Genomic DNA, 15,809 nt, shown 5'->3' with positions numbered 1-15,809 from the left:
GGTTTAGATAAGTCAAAGCAGATGTTAAACATTCTCCTAAGATGATATAATGTCCCCTGGCTATTCAACAAATTTTCAACTCCTAGTCTTCACAGGCCTATCAGGACCTGCCTAGAAATGCCCAAGCAGAACAATTGCCTGATGGGAAATGATTTCAGATTGTAGAAGACATGGTGGCATGTATGTGGTTTTTCAACAAATATCATGTGTTGCCATAGATAAAGCCGCTGTTAATTTGTCAAAGTAAATATAGCCTATGGTGACGACATCACGTTACTGTTAAGCTATTAGGAGCTTTTATCTTGGCAGTATGGCTGCTTTTACTCCCAAGGGTCTTGTCATTTACTATTACTGAATAATGAAGAGATAGTTTTATCGCCAGATTATCAGTTTTTTTCCACTTTTTTTCTAGGCTGTAACTGTAGACATGAGTTTTGACTTTTTCTGGATTGTTACACCTGATTGATTTTTTGGCTTCACCATTTCTGTGCCCTACCACTGAGCAGTGACTTGTCTTAAGGATTAAAAATTTGTGTAACCAGCCAGTTTAAGGTAGTGTCCAACAAAAGTTTTGCTAAAGATGATCAATAATTGCTGCGACCTTCACACAACTTTCTCCTGAAGTGGAAGGGTGGAAAACAGTCAGAGATTTCATTCTGGCAGTAGCACTGGATTTGCCAAGTAAAGTTAGCATGCATTACACTGGTGCTCAATAAATTCCCCCTTTATGTTCATTCCCTGGTTCAATAAAGTCACCTGAGCTACGGTATATTTTCTTTTGTGTTTTTATAAACAATAAACTAACTTTCCTTTTACATGTAGGAACTGACGAATGGAGTTTTTTTGCAGAATGAGTTATAGTTTTCATTGATTGTACAACCTTAATTTTTTTTATTGGTGACAAAATTTGAAAATGTGGGAAAACTTTCTTCACTATTTGGAGTAATTATTTTGCACCGTTATAGTATCAGTGTTTTAGATGAAGTGATACCTATTCAGTATCAAAATGTTTTGTTTTAACTTTTTATGAACTCTCTGATCTATTACTATTGTTTGTAAAAAAAAGAAGAAATCAGAGCTCGTTAGATGAATTGTAGAAATTGGAAAAGACATGAAATATAATATATATAAAGAAAATTGAGAATCAATTTCTACACTAAAACAGGTTTTATTCTGCTTTATGCTACATTCTAAGTAAATATCCATAATAGGTACCACTGCCTAGAATCATATTCATTTTAGGTACCAACCTTCTGCACATTGAGTACAAGTTATTTAAAGCATCCATACATCAACATGTGAGTGGAATTTCTTGAGAATATTTTTTTTATTTAAATCCATGAAATAAATATGTTTCTGGTGACTGACGAAAGGTTTTAAAGACTTATTTTAATGTTGTAGAATAATCCTTCATGGCATCCAGAATATGAAAGTGAATACAATATTTTGGCAGCTGCAGGGGAATGCAATCAAAACAGAATAGTAAGTATCTACAATGAATTTTACATAATTTATTAAACGTTGATGATGCTGGCATCGCTATGAGAACATTAAAAGAATAATTCAAAGGCAGTTACAAAGAAATTGCAATCAGAGCCTTCACACCTTGGTTACATTACATTAAAGGTCACAGATACTTGTTAAGGATCACGGCGCTTAAGATTAGTTTTTGTAACATATAAAGGCAGCTGGCAGAATTTGATAAATCACTTCTTTAATCTTTGTGCAGGAGAAGATGTCAGTCCTGAAAGTATGTGGCAGTCAAACTATTCCTACCAAAAGTTCAGCAGATGCCGCAGGGACCTTTTTATTCTGTTTCCAAAATAACAAAACCTTTAAATATATCTTTATGTCAACAAATAAGGGCTTTAATGTTGTATATGTCATCTCTAAAGCAAAACCTTTATTGGACAGAGGACCACATTGTAACACCGCTCAACTGCCAGGGGCCATCCAAGTAACCAGCAGCCTAGATGAGCCAAAAACCATAGTACAGAACAAATGACACTCCAGAAACCACTTTTGCATAATACTACATTTGTACAATAACTAATACAAGAGACCCCCCAGAGCAGGCACTAACATAAGAGACCCCCACAGCAAGCACTACTAGAAGAGAAACCCCAGAGCAGGCACTAATACAAGAGACACACAGAGCAGGCACTACTACTGGTGACCCCAAGAGTAGGTAAAATACTGCAGACCCCCCAGAGCAGACCTATAATACAGGAGACCCCCCCTAGAGCAGGCACTAACACTCAAGACCTCCAGAGCAGACTTATAATACTGAAGACCACCCAAAGCAGGCACTAATACTGCAGACCCCCCAGAGGAGAAATCAATACTGGAGACCCCGAGAGCAGACACCAATATTGGAGACCTCCAAATCAGACAAAGGAAAACAGAAAAAACAAATGCTTACCTCTACAGATTCCTCTTCTCCTTCCTGCTGCACTGCTCAGGGCTGTGCAGTGGCGTAGCAGGATAGGAGCCATGCACAGAGTACAGAACAGCTGGCATGTCCTTACTGCTCAGGTCCCCTCTTGCTTTGTGTGCTGCACTGCCCAGGGTCCATACAGCTAGCATCAGAAGCCAAGGTAGAGCAGGAGCTACCTGTGTACCAGGCTAGAGTATACCCCCAGCCCAGACTATACCCAGGGTTAAAGTGGCCTACCCCACATTATACCCTGTGTATACTTTTAACTGGGGGGGGGCGGGACCGGGGTGGTGTAGGGGGTATATGGTGGGTGCATTTGACATTGAAGAGTGCGGGCACGTGATGGGTTGGTGTTTTGTTTGAAGGGATAAGCATGGGGGCGGGAGGGAGGTGGGGTATCACTATGCACTGATACTCACTTTATCACAAACATAATTTAAAAAAACTTTTGGATTAATATTCAACTTGAACACGTGAATTTACATATTAATACAACACAACACAATTGCTGTATAACACTTCTATGCATTCAATCCTGAATTTTCACATCAATTTCACTTTATTCCACACCATCACTTTGTTACACTTATATTTTAGTACACTATCACACTATATAGCTATGAATTATTTATTAACCTTCACATTTAGTCTCTTAATTCTCCACTTTTAATTCTCCACCTTTTAGTCCACAAAGTAATATCCATTTAAATGTTCTCCATTTACATTATCACGTCATATTATTTATGATGTCTTCTGCATTCAATATTTCTCAGCCATTCCATCTACCAGACACTAGCCTTCATTCTTGCGTGTCCAAAAACTGTTCTCCTCGGATGCCTGGATACTCCGTGTGGCGGAGGAGCGCCTCGGTCTCTGGGTAACATGTTCCCAGAGCCGAGGTTGTGTTCTCCGTCTTACACTGGGGGACTGGGACCAGGGAGGCAGAGGCGAGATAGAGGTGACGTCAGCACCTGGGCGGTCCACATGACGCGACATGGGCCACTCCCGCGATGACGCGGTCGTGGGCGTGTCCCCTTGCTGTGTCTGTTTCCGGCCAGGGTGTGGGCGTGTTCCTCTGCTCCCCATGTGACACGCCGTCACGCTTAAATACTAAGAGACCACACACAGACATACACAGGCCCCCTGAGGAAGCGGCAACGCGAAACGCGCGTCGGGGTACTGGCGTCCCCGCTACACACAGCATGGGTAAGCTGATCCTGCTATCATTATGTTAGATTAAGCACTTAGCACTTTACCATAACTTTACAATTTTATGTTAGGTTGGATCACTAATAACTTCCTTTGCACAGGCACTTTATAACATTTTTCTATCAATGCATATATATTAAGATGCCTGGGTTTATAATGCCTAAATTGCTGATTTGTGTTGCGTGGATGCAATAGTGGAATCCCGAGGATAATATATTGTAGTCATACTGTCACATTGATGTTTTTAAATGTCATGGATTATTAAAAAAAGTTTTTAATTCTAAATGATGTAATTTAGTTTTTGTGGACCGGATATCACTCATGAGTTTTTCAAGGTTGTGTTTAGTTAGAGATGGAGTGGGTTCGTGTAAAAGAACATATGAACAAATGTCTTTTCATTATTTGATGCTAATCTTTTGGTTTAGTATACTTTTAACTAGGCCAGATTATACCTCTGGGTATTAAGTGGCCTAGGCCAGAGTATACCCCCGTCTGTAGCATTGTGATATATACAAGAATTACTCAATTGTTTTACATTTTATAAGGGATTCAAGCCTGGTAAATTAAAGGTGTTTGCCCATGAAAGAAAGTTCTCAAATTTGAATCCCCTAGTGATGCTTTCACAATAAAGAACATTCCAACCCCTTACTTTACAATTTTACTCAATTTTATTGCTGTTTTAGCTCCTATAACCTCAGTCATGGTCAGTGTTAAAGTCCAGAGTGTGGGGACACTTCATGATTCCTCTGTGCTATGAGATGCGTGTGCTGACAATGTGCTTAGATTATCAGGGTCCAGGGTTTATCTACACTTATGTAGCTCCTGAACTACTTCTACTAGCATTTTATAAATAGAAAATTGGAAATGAGACATATCAGAGATGAGAGATGATGAGATTTATGAGATGGATATAAAACACAATGACATTCTCAGCTTTGCTAACTCACTTAATCAATTAAACACAGAGTTACCTCTGCTCCCTCACCTCAACAATAAAACACCCAGTCTGCTCTGCTTTTCTTGTCTATAGCTGGTAGACTAAGGGGGAGATTTATCATTGCTTCTACGGCAGACTGATTATTTTCATTTCCTCCACCAACAAAGAGTTAATTAAATCTCATCAATAGCTATAAATACCCCAAAATTATGTACCAGAAAAGTGCATCTAATGTAGCAAAAAAGCCCATATATGTCCACATTAAAAAAGGTAAAATTATAGCCTCTACCTTTTGACAATGGCGCTCCTTCCATTCTGTGCCCAGCCGTGTGCCCATACAGCAGTTTACCACCACATATGTGGTATTGCCATACTTAGGAGAAATGAAACTTTTTGGAGCCTTTTGTCATTTAATCCACTGTGAATGTTTAATTTTCCGCCGAAAATTAATGCATTGTGCAAAAATATTACAATTTGTAGACTGCACCTCTAATTTTGTTTTACCCTTAAGAAAACATTAAGGGTTAACAAAGTTCTTAAAAGTCCTTTTTCTTGGGTTGAGGGGTGTAGTCTTGCTATTATTTAGTTCTCTCACAGTCATTTAAAGGTTAAGCAGTACAATCTAAATACAGGTCTTGGTGATTCTCCCAAATTTGTGAAAAATGGCACCCAAATTCTAAGCCTCAGAACATTCTAGTAAAATATGTGGATTCTAGTGATCCCCTAGTGATGCTTTCACAACAAAGATCATTTTAACCCCTTACTTTACAATTTAACTCAGTTTTATTGCTGTTTTAGCTCCTATAACTCAGTGATAGCCAATGTTAAATCCCAGAGTGTGGGCGGGGACTCTCTCAGCAGAGACTTCATGATTCCTCTGTGCTATGAGATGCTGTGTGCTGACAATGTGCTTAGATTATCAGGGTACAGGGTTTATGTAGCTTCTGAATTACTTCTAATAGAATTTGATACATATAAAAATGGAGATGAGGCAGATCCGAGATGAGAGATGATGAAATCCATGAGATCGATATAAAACACAATGGGGTAGATTTACTTACCCGGCCCATTCGCGATCCAGCGGCGCGTTCTTTGAACAGGATTCGGGTCCGGACGGGATTTATGAAGGTAGTTCCTCCGCTGCTTCGCTGAAAAGCATCGGAACGCGCCGGGATACACCTCGCTGGACCAGGTGAAGGTAAGCGCTTCCCAAGCGACACATTTTCGGTTATTAAATGCGGCGGTTTTTCCAAACGCGTCGGGTTTCCGTTCGGCCACGCCCCCCGATATCCGTCGCGTGCATGCCAGCTCCCATGCGCCACAATCCGATCGCGTGCGCCAAAATCCCAGGGCAATTCAGGTACAATCGGCGCAAATCGGAAATATTCGGGTAACACGTTGGGAAACCGCGAATCGGGCCCTTAGTAAATGACCCCCACTGACTTTCTCAGCTTTGCTAACTCACTTAATCAATTAAACACAGAGTTAGCTCTGCCCCTCACCTCATTTATAAAACACCCAATCTGCTCTGCTTTTCTTGTCTATAGCTGGTAGCGTAAGGGGGAGATTAATCATTGCTCCAACACCATTGAATGGCCAAAAAAAAGACAATCTTGCCAAAGACTGATTATTTTCATTTCTTCTACCAACAAAGAGTTAATAAAATCTCATCAATCGCTATAGATACCCCAAAATTATGTACCAGAAAAGTGCATCTAATGTGGCAAAAAAGACCCTATATGTCAAAATTAAAAAAAGGTAAAATTATAGCCTCTACCTTTTGACAATGCAAATCTGCTCTGAATGGCGCTCCTTACCACCACATATGTGGTATGGCCATACTGAATGTATTGTCCAAAAATATTACAATTTGTAGACTGTACCTCTATTTTGTTTTAACCCCTATAAAACATTAAGGGTTAATAAAGTTCTTAAAAGTTCTTTTCATAGGTTGAGCGGTGTAGTTTCTATAATGGGGTAATTTACAAGTCTTGCTATTACAGGCAGTCCCCTTCTTAAGAATACTTGACTTAGATACAACCCCTAGTTACAAACAGACCTCTGGATATTGGTAATTTATTTTTCTTTAGTCCTAGGCTACAATGATCAGCTGTAACAGTTATCAAAGGTGTCTGTAATGAAGCTTTAGTGTTAATCCTGATTCTTATGACAACCCAACATTTTTAAAATCCAATTGTCACAGAGACCAAAAAAGTTCTGGCTGGGTTTACAATGATAAAATATACTAATGTTAAGAACAAACCTACAGACCCTATCTTGTATGTAACCCGGGGACTGCCTGTATTTAGGTCTCTCACTGTCATTTGAAAGTTGAGATGGTCCATCGAAATACAGGTCTTGGCGATTCTCCCAAAAATGTGAAAATTGGCACCCAAATTCTAAGCCTCATAACATTCTAGTAAAATATGTGGATTCTTAATTAAACCATGCCAACATAAATCAGATATTTGGGAAATGTCAGTTATGAATAAATTTAGGTGCTAAGACTATTTGCTTCAAAAGTATAGAATTTAGATCTTTGAAAATGGAGAATCTTTCGGAATTTCCATTTTTTTCATAACTAAACAAAAGAGATCATCCAAATTTTTAAACTAATTTGAAGTACAATGTGTCATGAGAAAACAATATCAAGTGTTCAAAAGTAATAACCACTTATAGTGACACAGGGCAGATTTAAAAAATGGGTCCTGAAGGGGTTAAATCAGTGCAATGTTAACAATATGTAAATACAACGTATAAGCGTAGCCTAACATCCCAAATAGTGTTTATGTAAATGCTGTGTAATTATCGCCTGTGTACTTATCACTGCAGTGCAAAAATCATGCTGCATTGTGTCTGCATAAATACAGCGTAAACATGTTTAAATTGCATTTACATAAACAGGGTTTACATTAATGTTATATTAACACAATGTAAACGTAATGTAAATGAAAAGTATATGAATGCAGGCTAATATTGCGCTCACATAGCGCTTACGTAAATGTGGTATAAACATCACGTTCACATTGCTTTTACAGAAACATGGTATAAATCAACGCAATGTTAATGCAATGTAAATGCAACGTGTGATCGCAACCTCACACTGAATTCACTTTGCTTTTATGAAAACATATATCTTATGGAAAAATATCTTGTACACACGACCAGGGGAAATTTCTGTATCTGGAAGGTCTGGATGGATAGGGACTGCCCTAGGTCATTATATATACCTTCTGGTATAGAGTTTATCCCTAGGGGTATAATGCGGCCTGAACCGGACTAGGCCAAAGGGCCAGAGGGATGTATTCAGGCCTGGGGGGGCTAGCCCAGAGTATACCATGGTATTTTGGGTTGGGGGGGTTATAGGCCACCCCAGATAATACCCCGAAATATACCGCAGGATGGGGTTATTCAGGGCTGCTACAGCGGAGTGGTGAGCACTTGTCTTACATGCTTACTGCTGCCTGGCCTGCTGCATCAATGATGCCATCGTACATTGGTCTCTGCTGGAAGCATCATGCAGTTTGTGTCTTTATTTAAATTCAAGCTCAGTGTAACTTGTTTGCCATAGACTATTAAAACATCTTTGTAAAAATGAACTATTACGCCCCACCACAGCGTAACTGTACATCATGGTGTAGGTATTTTTAACCCCTTCGCATTAGGACGTGCATGTACATCGGGAAATGTGGCCAGTTACTGCATTGCGACGAACATGCACGTCTCAAAGATGTACGTCTTGGGAGCTTCGCTTTATGGGACAAATACTTGCGATCCCGGCTGTTTAACCCCATAAACACTGCGTTCATAGTGACCGCAGCATCTATGGAGCAGAGCTGGGTACTCACCCGGCGGGCCGGTATCCTCCGTGCAAGGCTTGCTTCCAATGCATAGGCTGACTATGTAATATACTGCATTACATAAGTATTGCAGTATATTACATTCAAAAAGTGATCAAGTGACACAGTAAAAAAAAAAAAGTTAAATAAAAGGTGTAAATAAAAAAATAATAAAATAAATGAATAAAGATCCCCTAATGCCCCGTCACATATAAAAATTGTATGGTAAACGCAGTAAAAAATTTGGTTTAAAAATCTGCTAGAATTACGATATTTTCACATCCTAAAAAAAAGGATAAAATGTGATCAAAAAGTACCATTTACCCGACATGATACCAATAAAAAGTATTTGTATTTTGCAAAACAAGGAAACCATAAAAAGCTATATAAATGGGGTATCTCCATAATCATGGTGACCTATATAATAATGATAACATATTATTTTTATTGTACAGTGAACAGACTACAAAGAAAACACTAAAAACCCTAAACCAGAATTTATGATTTTCTTATTCTCAACAAGACAGAGTTAATAAAATCTCATCAATTAGCGATTGAACCCCCCTTTATGGCCTGTAAAATGTGATAATGCAAACCTGCTCTGAATGGCGCCTCCTTCCCTTCTATGCCCGGCCACGTGCCCGTACAGCAGTTTACCACAACATATGGGGTATCAGGGTTAACAAAGACTATCTACTTAAAAAGAAAAGAATTTAGAACTTTGAAAATTAAGAATTTTTCCAAATTTTTGACAAATTTAAAATTTAAAAAGAAAAGATATCATCCAAATATTTTCACTAATTTGAAGTACAATGTGTGACAAGAAAACAGTCTCAAAATTACCTGAGTATGTTAAAGCATTATGAGGTTTTACAGCAGCTCAGGTGTGTCTAATGAAGTTCCCCAGCTGCTCAAGTGCATCTAATGAGGTTCTGTAGCAGTCTTATAAAGTTCTAGATTAGTTGCAACACAATGATGTTTTGCCACCACTGAAGTGTGTATTCTGAGGTTACTTGCTGTGCACTGGACTGATTAACTGTCTGCATTATGTGCATATACCATATAAATATATATTATTATAAATATAATGTACATGTGTAATTGTGCAACCAGAGCACATATATCCAGCCAGTGAAGAAAGAAAGGGATGTGAGAACTATGACACTATTGTTCGGGCCACTTTTTTACCACAAATATATTAAAAATTCAGATTTCAGAGGTCCATCCCCTTCACTCCACTTCACACTCACTTTATACCAAAATCATATGAAGAGAAAATGAAAGAACCTTCTTTTATGAGGACTAATTCCCACACTGTGGGGAAAACTTCTCCCGAATTCAGATACGCTTGGGAACAAGCAACATGTGTTTTGCCTGTAAACAGTACGACATATGTGGTGCTCATTCCCAATCACAAGTGCTTAGGTCTAAATGCATCTGCAATCAGAACAACCCTCCCCCCCACTAAATGCATTTCTGAATCTAATTTAAAGGCAGTGTGTGAATGTGGCCTTAGACGTCATACACACGAGCAAATCTGCAAAAAAATTTAAAGTGCAGGCATTATCACACATACAAGCCTGATTACATGGACCAATACACCCATCAAACAGAAAAGATGAAATACAATACAACAGAGTGGGCAAAATAGGAACTGGCAAACATAGGCCAGACCTATAGGCACTGAAAGCAGGCACTATAGTGGTACATAGGAGTGTCTATATCAAATGGAGTTTCGACTCTTACTCCAAATAAAGTTAAATGGTTTTTATATTATAAAACAACGTAAAAACAAAATATCCAATGGCACAAAAAATGACAAGATAAGAACAGTGAATGTCCTTGTCTACGTGTTTCAGGGTGGCACCCCTTTCTCAAAACAAAGCTTTCAGTGCCTATAGGTCTGGCCTATGTTTGCCAGTTGCTATTTTGCCCACTCTGTTCCATATTATCTCCGAGACCTCATGTTTTTTGGGCTATCAGCAGCTGAGTATAGCACATGGTCTTGGCTACGTTCCATTGACAATTACTGAGGATGATCGGAAAACCTTTTCGAGTTCCAAGTTGTTATGTTTTGCTTCCACCCTAGAAACAGCAAGGTGAGCAGCCCCACTGTGGCGCCGCCCTCTGTCTTTTCCATTTTTTTTTTGTTGTGTATCAAACAGAAAAGGTCCATGTAAAAAATGGAGCAGATGTGGCTGATTCTCAGCATGGACACTATCATCCACATTTCTATCCATGTAGTCCTAAACAAACAAAACAATGTATATCAGTGGACATGTATATACACATGACCCCTCCCCCACTGACAACACACAAGCCTCCCCTCCCTGAATCCCAGCACACAAGCCTCCCCTCCCCCACTCACACAAACGAGTTCCCCTCCCCACTGAAAACACACAATCCCCTCTCCCCTAGTGACAACACACAAGTTCCCACTGCAGACAGGGTTCCCTTCACTTCATCTTCTTAGGCTGTACTCCATGCTGCCAGTCCCAGGTTATATTATGCAGCTGTGGCCTTCTGTGCCTCGCTGGAACAGCTCGGAAAGCTGCAGGACCAGGGAGGTGCGCAGTGCCTGGACTGGGGTCTGCAGTGGAGAAAGGGCTGCAGGGGCACAGCCATCCCCCCAAAGTGCATTCATATAATATGGTTAGGTTATCATATGGATGAATAATTGTGGGATAGTAGGAGGCAGACTGTGAAGTGAGGTGAGCACGCCTAGTAGTAAGGGAGGTACGGAGCTGCTCCATCAGCTGTTTGAGAGCTGCTTCCCGCCGCGAAAACTCTTTGTAAATTTTATGAACAGTTTTCCCCTGCATGCAGGGTAGGTGTCACTTGCCATTAACTTTCACAATTGACGCTGATCATGACAGTGTGCCATTGACAAACTGAATTTCAGCACCTAAACAGCAGGGAGTGCCAATCAGTTGCTATAATAGAAATAAAAAAATAGAAGATTACCCTCCAATTGAGTAATAGATCAGTCAAATGTAGTAAACAAAGACTGCAGGGTTCCCAGATCCCAAAGGGTGGGAGGTCACCTGATGCAGGCTAGAGTAGCAGCACACAGCCTAGTTCCTGGAGTCGGAATCCAGTAAAAGGTCATGGGTGAAGAACAAAAATTAGGACTCAAAGGTGGCACTAATTTTTGTTCTTTACTCATGATCAGTTGCCATGACAAAAGGGAGCCTCTCGGAGACTTCTATGCTTCTATGTTATTTGACCATATCTATAACAGTATTCTGGATATATTCTGTACATATACACTCACCGGCCACTTTATTAGGTACAGTACACCATGCTAGTAACGGGTTGGACCCCCTTTTGCCTTCAGAACTGCCTCAATTCTTCGTGGCATAGATTCAACAAGGTGCTGGAAGCATTCCTCAGAGACTTTGGTCCATATTGACATGATGGCATCACACAGTTGCCGCAGATTTGCGAATCTCCCGTTCCACCACATCCCAAAGATGCTCTATTGGATTGAGATCTGGTGACTGTGGAGGCCATTTGAGTACAGTGAACTCATTGTCATGTTCAAGAAACCAGTCTGAGATGATTACAGCTTTATGACATGGCACATTATCCTGCTGAAAGTAGCCATCAGATGTTGGGTACATTGTGGTCATAAAGGGATGGACATGGTCAGCAACAATACTCAGGTAGGCTGTGGCGTTGCAATGATGCTCAATTGGTACCAAGGGGCCCAAAGAGTGCCAAGAAAATATTCCCCACACCATGACGCCACCACCACCAGCCTGAACCGTTGATACAAGGCAGGATGGATCCATGCTTTCATGTTGTTGACGCCAAATTCTGACCCTACCATCCGAATGTCGCAGCAGAAATCGAGACTCATCAGACCAGGCAACGTTTTTCCAATCTTCTACTGTCCAATTTCGATGAGCTTGTGCAAATTGTAGCCTCTGTTTCCTGTTCTTAGCTGAAAGGAGTGCCACCCGGTGTGGTCTTCTGCTGCTGTAGCCCATCTGCCTCAAAGTTCGACGTACTGTGCGTTCAGAGATGCTCTTCTGCCTACCTTGGTTGTAACGGGTGACGATTTGAGTCACTGTTGCCTTTCTATCAGCTCGAACCAGTCTGCCCATTCTCCTCTGACCTCTGGCATCAACAAGGCATTTCCGCCCACAGAACTGCCGCTCACTGGATGTTTTTTTTTTTTTTTTGGACCATTCTCTGTAAACCCTAGAGATGGTTGTGCGTGAAAATCCCAGTAGATCAGCAGTTTCTGAAATACTCAGACCAGCCCTTCAGGCACCAACAACCATGCCACGTTCAAAGGCACTCAAATCACCTTTCTTCCCCATACTGATGCTCGGTTTGAACTGCAGGAGATTGTCTTGACCATGTCTACATGCCTAAATGCACTGAGTTCACGCCATGTGATTGGCTGATTAGAAATTAAGTGTTAACGAGCAGTTGGACAGGTGTACCTAATAAAGTGGCCGGTGAGTGTATATATATATATATATATATATATATATATATATATATATATATATATATAATCTAATTAATAAAAATCATAAACATTAGGGGAGTTAAGATCACTGTTGAAAACAAAGTCACTGTTCAGAGTTACAGAGACAGATTTGTAAGATCCAAAGCTGGTGCTTCTTACAGTTTTTTTATATATAGAAAATGCAGGCCAAATAGGTATATATGAGTTTTTACAAAAAGTGAAATAATTGGAGATTTTATGGTGTGCAGTTTTATACTCTATAGGCCATATTTATTAGGGCATGTACACCTGAAAACTGACGTACAAGCCCTGAAATAGACGCAATTCCTGCCATGAGTTCCTAGCTATGCACATCACATGACCATAAAGCAGTTTTTATCTAGCTTTTATTTAGCTTCCTTATGAATGACGGCAAGTTTAGATCTAGAAAACTATGAAGAATTGATACTGCAAGTATATTGAAAAATTGTCTATTTCTTTAATAGTTACAAGTGACAGAACCAAAGCATGAAAATAGCCTACCGCAAATCTCTCAGCAGCTGTATTCTGTGATTTACAAGTCTATTACTCAGTGAAGTAGACAAAGTGCCATTGTTTTTCATGTATACTGGCAATTGCCTGCAAAAGGGCTATTTTACTTCTCATCAGAAACGGCAGCCACTGAGGTCCAATTAAACTTGTATTTTTGTACCACCTTGTAAACTTAAACTGTAGACTTGTTTAACTGCAATGTTTATTCAGGTTCACACTTCTGGTATAATATACTTGTATTGACATATAATATAGTAACAAATAACTCGCTGCTCTGGTGTATCACTGTCACTGTACTTGGACCAGGAAGTAAAAGTTCTCCTTATGGACAGTTTGCCAGTTGGAGACCTATAGCCATTGATGATACACTAGGGGATTCTGGGAAATATGCAAATATGTTTTCCAAGGTGGGAAATGGAAAACAATGCCTCCTTTTGCTACATCATGTTATTAGGTTTCTTGTAAGTCATGCTTGCTGTTAAGGGGTTGCCTTTTAAGATAGCAAAAGGAGGCATTGTTTTCCATTCCCCACCTTGGAAAACATATTTGTTATTGTACTTTGTAGTTACCTATGAGCAGAACCACTAATAAGCTTACAGTGGGATTACATCAAGATGGGGCCTAGTTAGGCAGGATGCTGTTTGACTTGTCTCTATACTTAGAGATAATCTCAGTAATCTTGTATGTATAGAATCATAGAACCATAGAATTTATATGCATAATCTAGTTGAGAAGCTTTATACCCCCTATGTGCATGTCGTGCTTTGAATGTGCTGACCCCTGTAGACCAATCTCATTCTGTGCAAGATAAGAGGTTGCTTCAGATTGTTTTCAAAGATGGAAACAGTTATCAAAGAAGTGCACATACAAAAAATATCTGTCACAATATTTTACTGAATATTGATGTACATTTACATTTTTCTCAAACAATAGTATATGATATGCTACAATGATAACAAGCAAAGACAAGTCAGATGGAAGAGATTTCCACCTGTCAGAACCAGTCTATTGTACCGTAGACAAAATATAATATCGTGATGAAGACAGGCACTGGGCCCCATGCATTCATTTAGAAGGTAGGGGATGAACCCTTGTAAATATGCAGATAGGGGAGTGTGATGGTAACCTGGTCAGGAAGCTGTCTTGTGACCATCGAATAAAGGGTACGAATAAATAGAGGAGTTCCACTCGGAATGTATGACTGACATTTGTTTTGTAAAATTTCCACCATTGTATCTGCTCATTTTTTACATTTTTCAAACCTGGTAGTTCTTGGAAGATGCTCCTGTCTCCCGGCTTTCAAACTCCATAATTATGTGAGTAGAAGCAATAATGCTCAAATTGTCCCATAACTTTTCTCTGCTGCTCAGCATGCAATTGAAAGTAGATTACTTTTAGATGAACATTATCCTCCAAACAGTAAAGCTTACAATCAACCCAGCACCACAAGAAGGAATAAGGCTGTAATGTAAGAGAAAGGATCCCGCTTGTACTATTCATGTACACATTCTGCTGAGAAGGATTTCAGAATAAACTTGATTCACTGGTCCCTGGACATGATATAGTGATTTTAAGTATGACAAATTGTCTTAAACATAGGGGAATATTTTGCCAAAAAATGTATAGTTCTTAAGTAGCTTCATTTTCCGCTCTTTTACTTGCTTGGATTTCAGAACCTAAAAGCAAATATAGAAACATGAGATGAGTCACAGTTGTTCTTATTAAACCTCCAACAATTCCCAGTTGTCTCGGAGCTGGTAGGTGGAGACTATCTGCTATGATGACTCCCATACACTGCACACAAAAAGTAGGGGAGAATGTGTTCATCCAACTCTAGTTTTTCTCCCTCAGGCACATCAGAATGATCAAATTGCTGTGAAGTTGGTCGGCACTCGGTGACTGTTCCCTCGTGCTCGTGGATAGGAGTGTAATTCAAATGAAGCAAGGATCCCGGCACTTCGAGGTAAGTCGAATTCAAAAGGGTTTTTAATTGAATAAACTTCTCAAATACAAACAAAGAGTATCGCCGGCTCTTCCCGAGCCTTCGTCAGCTGACGAAGGCTCGGGAAGAGCCGGCGATACTCTTTGTTTGTATTTGAGAAGTTTATTCAATTAAAAACCCTTTTGAATTCGACTTACCTCGAAGTGCCGGGATCCTTGCTTCACATCAGAATGATCAGTAAGACCTCATAAATAAGTACCGATTCAAGCAGTTTGTGCTGGGTAGAAAGTTTCATACTTAGTACCCTCCATTTTTGTCTGTTTATCTCATCTCAGATCTTATAATAAGTAATAAATAAAACATATATAGTCAAATGAAATCATTATTGAAAAAGATAACTCTCCTATAATGAAGATCATACAAATTAAAGA

At 39.7% G+C, this 15,809-nt stretch overlaps 1 protein-coding gene across 1 annotated transcript in view; it reads right to left on the bottom strand.

Annotated features, from left to right (window-relative positions):
- Positions 1 to 14,380: 14,380 nt before the first annotated feature.
- CPED1 (cadherin like and PC-esterase domain containing 1) overlaps positions 14,381 to 15,809 on the bottom strand; it is a 244,549-nt gene continuing 243,120 nt past the window's right edge. Inside the window, exon 22 of the mRNA XM_072146984.1 lies at positions 14,381 to 15,112. Coding sequence (XP_072003085.1) covers positions 15,026 to 15,112 — 87 coding nt within the window. The 3' untranslated portion in view covers positions 14,381 to 15,025. The remainder of the gene's footprint in view (positions 15,113 to 15,809) is intronic.

The sequence above is a fragment of the Engystomops pustulosus genome, chromosome 4, assembly GCF_040894005.1.
Source record: "Engystomops pustulosus chromosome 4, aEngPut4.maternal, whole genome shotgun sequence".
Classification (NCBI taxonomy): Eukaryota; Metazoa; Chordata; class Amphibia; order Anura; family Leptodactylidae; genus Engystomops; species Engystomops pustulosus.
This window is presented reverse-complemented; position numbering and strand designations above follow the sequence as displayed.